General features: G+C 50.3%; 1 protein-coding gene across 1 annotated transcript; it reads left to right on the top strand.

The window, feature by feature from the left end:
• The first annotated feature begins 1,354 nt into the window (after positions 1–1,354).
• Positions 1,355–5,029, top strand: PCDH8 (protocadherin 8). The gene is made up of 3 exons (XM_062581300.1): positions 1,355–3,787; positions 3,963–4,170; positions 4,656–5,029. The coding sequence occupies exons 1-3, from the start codon at positions 1,355–1,357 to the stop codon at positions 5,027–5,029; spliced, it is 3,015 nt and encodes a 1,004-aa protein (XP_062437284.1).
• Positions 5,030–10,127: the final 5,098 nt, after the last annotated feature.

Raw genomic sequence — 10,127 nt, forward strand, 5'->3', positions numbered from 1 at the left:
GCGGCGCTCCGCACTGCGCCTTCGGCTCTGCCCGGGCAGATGGTTTCGTTCCCCCCGGTTCGTGCCAGGTTTCAGCCTCATGCTGTTATTTTGTTCTTCTGGAACGAGACTAGTGTTGCTTCCCAGAGAGGCCCTATTAGGACAAAAAGAAAATCCTGTGAATAGGCGTAACAGGGCACCAGGAGGGATAGGTCTTAAATGTATTTTAATATGAGCCGGGCATTGTGTGTAATTCAGCGCTCATCATCGTTTAGTCAAAGAGTTATGGCAGTGATTGGGAATGAATAGAGGGACATAATGGATACATGTGGCGTTTGCTCATTATATTCAACTTAGTCCAACTCCTCTGTGGAAACTGTTCAACTTTCTCTCCCTTTAGCCTGTCATAGTGAAATAATACAGACATTGGTTCCTCAAATGGGATAGCCTGCCATGCTATTATATTTCTACAGCTAACGAGGGCTTCATAAGCCTTTGATACAGCCTGATCTTTGAAACCTTTCCAAATCTCCTCAAGCTTATGCTAAATCCTATTTGGAACTTCTTCTTTTTTTTTTTTTTTTTTTCTTCCCCTTTTTCGCCTGCTAGTGCCCAAAGGCTTAAGAAACCCGGGCGGTGACATGCATACTAAAGCATGCGGGGGGACACCTCCTGAAAGGCGGCTGACAGCGCGGATCACAGGCTCTCACGCGAGCGACACACCGAGCGCGGGCGCGCACGTGAGGGCCACCCGCTCCCCCCCACACACACACACAACACACACACAACACACACACACACACACACACACACACTCCACACACACGCACACCCGGCCCCGCTGAGCCCGCCCGCTCCCGCGCAGCGCCCGCGCGCACCTGCGCGCTTAACCAACCGCGCCGCGCGCTTTACACCGCGCGCGCTGCCCGTGCCGGCTCCGCCGCCGCGGGGGAGAAAAGAAAGAAACGAGGGGGGAAAAAGAAAAGAAGAAGGAGAAGAAAAGAGTCTTCAGCGCAACAAAGGCGCGCTCCCCTAATTGTCCGTTCGTGCCGCCTCCCTAAGCCGTTTCCACATTAAAGGGATTTTCTGGGAGGCTCCGGCCGCGCAGCGCCTCCCCTTGGCTGCCCCGCCCCGACGATTTGCATAGCGCCGTCTATTAAAGGCGCTGCGGAGGCGCGGCCGGCCGCAGACGGCGGCGGACGGTGCGCGGAGCCGCCGCGCGTCCCGCTCCGCTCTGACCCGTCCCGTCGGGCTCGGGCGTGCGCAGCGCCCCGCAGCGCAGCGCCCCGCAGCGCGACCGGCCTCTCCCCGCTCCTGCCCCATTGCCCGCGCACTGCCGCCCCGTCGCTGCCCGCCGCCTCCCGCGCAAGCCGGCATGAGCCCCGCCGCGGGCGCCCGCGGCCCCCTGCGGCTGCTCGCCCTCGGCTGCCTGCTGGCCCTGGCCCTCTGCAAGACGGTGAGGTACCGCACCGACGAGGAGGGCGCGCCGGGCACGGTCATCGGCACGCTGGCTGACGAGATGCCTGTGAAGGCGCCGGGGGAGATGAGCTTCCGCCTGATGCGGCAGTTCAGCAACAGCTCGCTGGTGCGAGTGCGGGAGGAGGACGGGCAGCTCAGCATCGGCGACGCGGGGCTGGACCGGGAGCGGCTGTGCGGGCAGGCCCCGCAGTGCGTCCTCGCCTTCGACGTGGTGAGCTGCTGGCGGGAGCGCTACCGCCTGGTGCATGTGGAGCTGGAGGTGCGCGACATCAATGACAACGCGCCGCGCTTCCCCCGTGCACAGATGGCGCTGGAGGTGTCGGAGAGTGCCGCTCCCGGCACCCGTCTCCCACTGGAGGTGGCTGTGGATGAGGATGTGGGCTCCAACTCCATCCAGAGCTTCCAGGTCTCCCTCAACAGCCACTTCGGCGTGGAAGCGCAGACACGGGCAGACGGGGCACGTTGCGCTGACCTGGTGCTGCTCCAGGAGCTGGACCGCGAGCGCCAGCCCACCTACACACTGGAGCTGGTGGCCAAGGATGGCGGCAGCCCAGCACGCTCTGGCACGGCCACCGTGCATGTCCGCGTCCTCGATGCCAACGACAACAGCCCCACCTTTGCGCAGAGCTCAGTCACAGTGGAGCTGCCTGAGGATGCACCTCCAGGCTCCTTGCTGCTTGACCTGGATGCTGAGGACCCTGATGAGGGTCCCAACGGTGAGGTAGTCTATGCCTTTGGCAGCCAGGTGCCCCTCGAGGCACGGCGGCTCTTCCGCCTCGACCCACGTTCAGGCCGCCTCACACTGGAGGCTGCCGTGGACTATGAGCGCACCTGCACCTACGAGCTGGATGTGCGCGCCCAAGACCGTGGCGCCAGTCCTCGTGCTGCCACCTGCACAGTCATCGTGCGCCTCACCGATGTCAACGACAACGCGCCACGCATCAGCATCAGTGCTCTCCGTGGCGCCACCAGCGCTGCCGGCGTGGCCTACATCAGTGAGGCCGCGGCCAGCGAGAGCTTCGTGGCGCTCATCAGTGCCTCGGACCGCGACTCGGGTGCCAACGGACAGGTGCGCTGCAGCCTCCGGGGGCATGACCACTTCGCCCTGCAGCGTGCCTATGAGGACAGCTACATGATCGTCACCACAGCAGCACTGGACCGTGAGCGCATCCCCGAGTACAACCTCACCGTGGTGGCTGAAGACCTGGGCTCACCACCCTTCAAGACCGTCCGCCAGTATACAGTACGGGTGAGCGATGAGAATGACAACGCTCCGCTCTTCGCTAAGCCCCTCTACGAGGTGGCCGTGCCAGAGAACAACCCACCTGGGGCCTACATCACCACCGTGGTGGCCCGGGACCCTGACCTCGGCCATAATGGCAAAGTCACCTACCGGCTCCTAGACACCCAGGTCATGGGGGCCCCCATCTCCACCTATGTTTCCGTGGACCCTGCTACCGGGGCCATCTATGCCCTCAGGACATTCAACTATGAGATCCTCAAGCAGCTGGACCTAAGGATCCAGGCCACTGATGGGGGTTCTCCGCAGCTCTCCAGCAGCACCCTCGTCAAGGTGAGGATGGTGGACCAGAATGACAACCCACCCATCATCATCCACCCAGTACTCACCAATGGGTCAGTAGAAATTGGTGTGTCCAGCAAGACCTCCCGTGACTCCCTCGTGGCCCAGATCAAAGCCCGGGATGCAGATGATGGCGCCAATGCCGAGCTCACCTTTACCTTCCTAGAGGAGCCTCAGCAGGACCTATTCACCATCAACCCAAGCACTGGGGACATTGTGCTGAGGGGTGACCTCTCTGAAGAGCTGGGACAGCTGTTCAAGGTCATTCTCACTGTGACAGACAATGGCAGACCCCCCCTGGCCACAACTGCCACTGTCAACTTTCTGGTGACTGCCACGGCTCCTTCCAGTATCCAGGAAATAGTCAAGCCCAGCTCCTGGGAAGGAAAAGCTTTGCAGTGGGACATCCCTCTGATTGTGATCATTGTCCTGGCAGGCAGCTGCACCCTCCTCCTGGTGGCCATAATCACGATTGCCACCACCTGCAACAGGCGCAAGAAGGGGAAGGAGATCAAAACCAACAGTTCCTTGAAGGAGCAGATAGACATCTCCCATCTGGAAAAGGGTCGGCAGGAGGACAGCAGTCAGAGGGGAAACGTGTTTGAGGTACGAACCTTTCCCAGCAAAACCTCCTTCACCAGCCCTGATTCTTCTCCAGCTGCTGAAGAGATCTCTGCTTCTGAGAACGGCAGTGACAGCGCTTGCCTCTATGAGGGTCAGAAGAGGCTCAGAGGAGCAAACGGGGAGGTGAGATTCTGCCGCACTCTGCCGTGCTTCCCCTCAGACGGGAAAGGGGGAGGGTGAAAGGAAGGGGGCTGAGGGGGGAGTCTTGGAGGACGTGAACCACGGATAGGTAGTTCTGATGTTGATTTACCAGTTATTACTTCTCTCTCTTACCTTTCCTTTGATCCCCTCCCTGCAGGGTTTCTCTGCCACCCCAAGCTACAGCAAAGAGCCTGCCCCTGCCGTGGCCATTTGGAAAGGACATTCGTTCAACACCATCTCTGGCCGAGAGGCAGAGAAGTTCAGTGGCAAAGACAGTGGCAAAGGCGACAGTGATTTTAACGACAGCGATTCAGATATCAGTGGAGATGCCCTGAAGAAAGATCTCATCACGCATATGCAAAATGGTAAGGACTCGGTTCCTGCTCCTGACTGGCCTATCTGGACAGACAGACAGGCAGGCAGACAGGGAGGTGCACAGAGAGACCCCTCTCTGTAGTCCCGTGACCAGCTGGGGCAGCTGGAAAGGGAAATCCGACACTCCTGCAGGAGCTGCGGGACTTACACTGCCTGCCTCCTCACAGCAGGCTGCTAGATGGTGATTTCTTTCCATGCTGCACCTCCAGCACAAATTAGCAGATGCTGGAATTACTGTAGATGGTTTTTTTTTTCTCCCAAAAGAGCTTCCTTTCAAGTTACATTGTGAGCAGTGTCCCTAGCAAAATGACACAGTTGTAGCTCCCCAAGCATGCTTTTCAGCTGTGCCTCAGAGCATCATTTCCCAACTCCCACTGTCAGAGCGTTAAACGATCCCATGACTGATAGCTCTGATTACAAGCGGCACGCGTTTCTTTCTGGGGTAACAACAGCTTTCTCATTCTCTGTCTGTTAGGACTGTGGGCCTGTACTGCTGAGTGCAAGATCCTGGGTCATTCGGACCGCTGCTGGAGCCCCTCCTGTGGCCGAGCCAACTCTCACCCGTCTCCCCATCCTTCGGCACCTCTCTCCACCTTCTGCAAAAGCACTTCTTTGCCCAGGGATCCCCTGCGCAGAGACAACTTTTACCAGGCGCAGCTGCCGAAGACAGTGGGGCTCCAGAGTGTCTATGAGAAGGTGCTACACAGGGACTTCGACCGGACAATCACGCTGCTCTCCCCTCCCCGTCCTGCAAGGCTGCCAGACCTTCAGGAGATCGGGGTGCCACTGTATCCGGCCCCCTCAACTAGATACCTGGGCCCCCAGACTGACACCACTGAGAAAGTCTAACCCTACATGCTCCATGCCCGAGTACACATGTCCATGCGCGCACACAACTAGGTCACTTCCAAGAGCCTTTAAGTTATTGACCAGATAGTGTTGTACATGTAAATATGCAAGATGTGCCTTAAAAATGAAGCTGTTGGGGAAGATTTCCAATCACGTCAGTACTGTTTGGTATTTGCAAACAAAAAATTGTTTGTAGTTAATGTAATTTTTATGAAATGTGCAGTATTTAAGTTTTTCTTTTCATGTTTTTTTTTACACTTTTTTTTTGCTTTTAGTTCACCCATGGCCTGTCATTTTTGCAGTGTTTTTAACCTGTATATTGTGTAATGTAATGTTTGTATATAATGAAAATTGGTTATATTTTTCTATAATTAAAGCTTAAAAAATGGGAATTCTTGCCAAAGGAACTGTCTGAAAGACACAATAATAATTATTAGTAATAATACCCTGAATATGTAGAATCTTGTAAGGGAAATTCCTCTTTCACCGTGTAATAATAACCTAAGCAACCCACTGTACTGAGAAGTTTGCCTTGCCAAGTGTGACTTGTATTTCTTGAGTCTGTGGACAATTTAAAGTTAAATGTTATTTAATTACCTTTTGGTTTCTGTAACCTGTGTCACTGATAAACACTAATAAAGGTTTTGTGATGTGTTGGAGGGATCTGTTCCTGGCTTTCATGTTTCAAAGCTTATAGGTCTTTACAAGTCAGCAAAATATTTTATGCGGAGACATGTGGTGGGAGGGAGTGTGAATGATGCTACTTTTAGTCTCACCCTCTCTTCATCTCAACACTACCTCTCTAGAGATTTAGCTCCTGAAATTTTAATGATGGGTTACAGAGCAGGGGGGAGGCTGAATGACAGAGCTGGCCACTACCTGGTCTCAGCTCCTCCAACCACATCCTTCACTGGTGGAGATTAGTGTGAGCTCACTGAAACCACAGAAGCTCTGTCAATAAACTTAACCGTCCATGATGTGAAGATATCTTTGCACCAGGCAGCACTTGAGCACTTTGCTTTCTGATACAGCTGAGATATTGATTTGAGTAAAGCTGCATAGGTATGTGTTTATATACTTATATCTTGTTAAAGCAGCCTTGCTAACAGACCATGAAATGAGTTTTTTTGTGTGTGTGTGTGTGTGTGTGTATGCATACATATACCAAAAGAAAGCATAGATTTATATTTTGCATAAAGCAAAGAAAGAATAAATCTCAATAGCACTGAGATTGTCTGTGATGCATCTTTTGTTTCCCCCCAGAAATGACAAAGGCCTGAGAAAAATCATATCCAGCTTTGAACTTCCCTCGCCTCAAAGTCTCAAGCTGAAAGCAGATCTTAAATCCGTCTACTGAAATCGTGAATAGAATAGCATTTAATGAAACAAGCTGAAGCATGAGCATTTCTTACTCTGTTTAAAAATGCTTATACCAGAGAGAAATCTTATACAGAGATTTTAATATTAAAAATAAACTTTTCCGAAAGGAAGAACTGCTCCTTATTTTGAGTGTATAATTTCACAGGTCTTGTTAGACTTCACGTCTCAAAAAGCAAGTAGAAAGCAACATCTCATCTGCACTTAACCCAAAAAACTTCCTCTCTCCACTGACTTTCAGCTTTCCCAAACTCAAACAGCAAGAGTGATAGAGCCTGACCAAGTCTTCATGCATATGCATTCTGAGTTTTAACAGGGGCTTCATAAAAGATGCTGCATGAAGATTTGTGGTGTGGAGACAGCATTGGAGGCTCTGCTATATTGCACATATTTGAAGAGAATTGAAATCAGGCAAGACTAGACTGTAAAGCAATGTCTATGATACAGCTTTTATGGTTAGGAAAATAGGTGAGCATCTCCAGTGATTTATCTGAACCTGGTAGTAAAAATCACGATGCATCTAATAATTAATGGAGGTTCATCCTGTTTGGTTAAATTTAGAGCTGAAGTTTGGGCTCAAAGTTGAGTGCTAAGAAAGACTCGGAGCCTTTCTGCCAGCTAATCATCAGTGATTCAAAGCAGCAAGCCTGAATATGAAGCAATTAGTCATAACTTTGAGTGCAGAGAGGAGAAGCTCTCTGTCAAAAAAAGCAGGGCAGTCTGATAAGAGAGTTGCTCATGATCTAGTTCAAATGCCTGGGTTCTGTATTGCAATACTTACAAAGCCCCTTGGGTCTCATGGGCAATAGCCAGTGGGAAGCCGAGGCAGCTGACAGGCAGGTCACCCCATTGGAGTAAGGTGCCTCATTCATGTTGTTGTCTGCAACAGAACCTAGGCACTTCCACAGGGCGATTCACTGTTCCTCACCGCCCAGGTAGAAGTTTCAACCATCTGAATCTGAGGCAGTCTTAAGGGAAAAAAAAACATATAGACAAAAAAAAAAATATTTCCACTCTCAGAGTAGCCTTCAGCAAGCAGCTAGAATCTCATCAGGGCCTAGGGTCTGCATGTTCTGGGATTTTAGATGCTCCCCACAAAATGTGGGATTCATCTGCCAGAAGGAGATAACTGAAAGTTCAGCATTTCAATCTAAACTAATCACTTTACAGTAACTCCTGTGCTAGTTAGTGGAGAGATACCGACCACTTTAGAGGACATCCTGTCTTGGCTTGGAGAGATGCAGCAGGAACAGCTCAGATGAATCACCACCTGAGGCTCTTGTCCTCCTTTTCACTGTAAAGAGCTAGGGGCACCAATTCAGACGCTTTTCACTTTTAGATGCCTGAAATTAGGTGAGAGAAGCCCAACCCAGGCTCCATCAGGTAACAGCACAAATCATCCAAAGTGCAGATGAGCAAAGAGAGGGCCTCTTAGCTCCTTGACAGCATCACCTTAATCAAACACATGCTCTGTTGTTACTATTTCACTGTGTATGTCCCAGTTTATGCTTTTGATTTTTGAATAACATAATCACTTTTTTGCTGTTAATCTGCTTCAGAAATTATTTACAGTATTATCCCTTAAATTCTACTTATTAGGCAAGTATGATGCGGTATCAAGCCTGTGTCGTAAGATGGGGAGGAGACTGAACTGCTGCACAACCTCTCCATCGTGTAGAGGTGCCCTCTACAGCCTCCCTTTCCTCAGCTCAGTTGGCAAAGCAGAGTGAAGATGTGGATCAGGAACACAAGACTAGAAGACAGCACTCTTTAATTGAGCCAGCCTTAATTCCACGGCCTTAATTTGTTACAGCAGCTGGAATTTGCAAAAGCTCTAACACAGAGCCTAAATCTGCTCCCACAGAAGTCTCTAGCAGTCATCCATGACTAAGCAAGGCAATCTTGGCTGCTTTCACCATCGGTAGAGAGCAATACACACTTTTAGGGCATGAATCATCTCCTCCTAAATCAGACATCTAAAATAGGTCTGGTGTACTGCTCTGAGAAGTTCCTGCTTCTCCCCTTCTGTCCTTACAGGCAGCCTGCAATGACTGTAGATGTTTGCACTGTGGACGTCCAATATTAAGTGAAATGAGTCCTACCCCACATGCTTTCAAACATTGGCAGGCAATTTACTCTTAGCAGTTGCCTTGTGACCTTCTGATTCGAGCATACCGACAGTGGAGCAAACTGAAAGAGCTCTAACCAAAATCTTGTTTCTCCCTTAGATGAAGATACTTAACAGTAGCATCAAGCCAGACCTTTAGAAACCAGCAGATTCAAAACCAGATGCCAATGTCCAATTTCTATAACAAACACAGAAGTAATTCCTGTACCCTCTTTTCAAAAAGCACCTACACAGAATATGAAGATGTAGTTGCAATACTGAAACCCGCTAGAGCAATGCTACTATGGCACTACCATGAAGTATGTTGCCTACTGAATACCTCTGAGATGCTCTGGGCCTGTGGGCTTTCAGATGCCACCCTGGAGATCTGGGGAATGCACAGTAGAGGCAGAACTGCCTTGTTTTGGCACGAGAAAGAGGAGCTTCAAGGGAACCTGACTAAAAACTAGTCACCAAGGTCTTGAACAAGGACAGCAGGAGGAGATCTGCTGTCTGAATTGTTACTCTTATCTCTAGCCAAAGATTAACTACAGTAAAACATGTAAATACACCAAGGAAACACGATCCCAGAGAAGTTATAGACAAAAAAAAAAAAAAAAAAAAGAAAAAAGAAAAAAAGAAAAGAAAAGTCAAGCTCCCACTGACCTGCTCTTCTTCTCTCCCTTGACTCTTCCGTGTCTTGAACAGGATGTTTTATCTTCAATATGTGTGGTGAAGACAAACACTACCCATGAGATGTCTAAATTCTGGTTTCAGAAGGGTTCTACTCTAGATGCAGAACCGCTAATAAAACGGGGAGGCAGCAGTCATGTTTGTAAATGACTATGAGCTCTGGGCTGGGAATTTAATCCCATCATCTCAGCATGTGCAAGGAATACTCAGAAAACACTGCTTGGACTAAGCCCTGAAGGCAGAGAGATACTAGGGTGAGATTTAGCTGCAGATTCAGACAGGCATGCATTTTGTGTCCAAAGTGTAGATATCTACATGTAAGGTAGGTGTCTAAGCTCCCATGACAGTCAATGGTGAGTTCATCAGTGGGGTCTGGGGACCTGTCCAACAGATTAGATACCTGGCTTACACATAGACGCTCACATTGTGAATATTGAAATTTAGGTGAGCATGATCCAACCCTAATCTCTGGGTGGCTGCGATGCTTGGGCGGGAGTGGAGGTCCAGCCATTCAGCCTGTAGTGCTGGCAATCACACAAATTGAGGACAAAGTTTCCTGGAACAGCTACACCCTTGAAAGGGTGAGCTCTCACCAAAAGGGATGATCCACCCTCCCTTCTTTCCATTTCCAGCCTCAGGTTCACGTGATTTCTTTGGCACCAGCATCCAAGAAATGTTTTTGATCATGTGATCAGCTGGCTCAGAAGGCAATGCAAAACTACTAAGACAAAACAAAACAAAACAAAAAAAAAGATGATAGATTTCTCTATGTCAGAGACCGTCAAGAGGGTGAAAAGGGAGAGAGACCTCCAGGTTTGGGAAGAAGACAGGACTGTACTTTTGGGCAGCAGCCAACACCTAGATCAGCCTACACATAATGTAAAACTGTTGGAGGTTTTTAGGAGACTCTGACACCAGCCA

Source organism: Rhea pennata, chromosome 1 (genome assembly GCF_028389875.1).
Source record: "Rhea pennata isolate bPtePen1 chromosome 1, bPtePen1.pri, whole genome shotgun sequence".
Classification (NCBI taxonomy): Eukaryota; Metazoa; Chordata; class Aves; order Rheiformes; family Rheidae; genus Rhea; species Rhea pennata.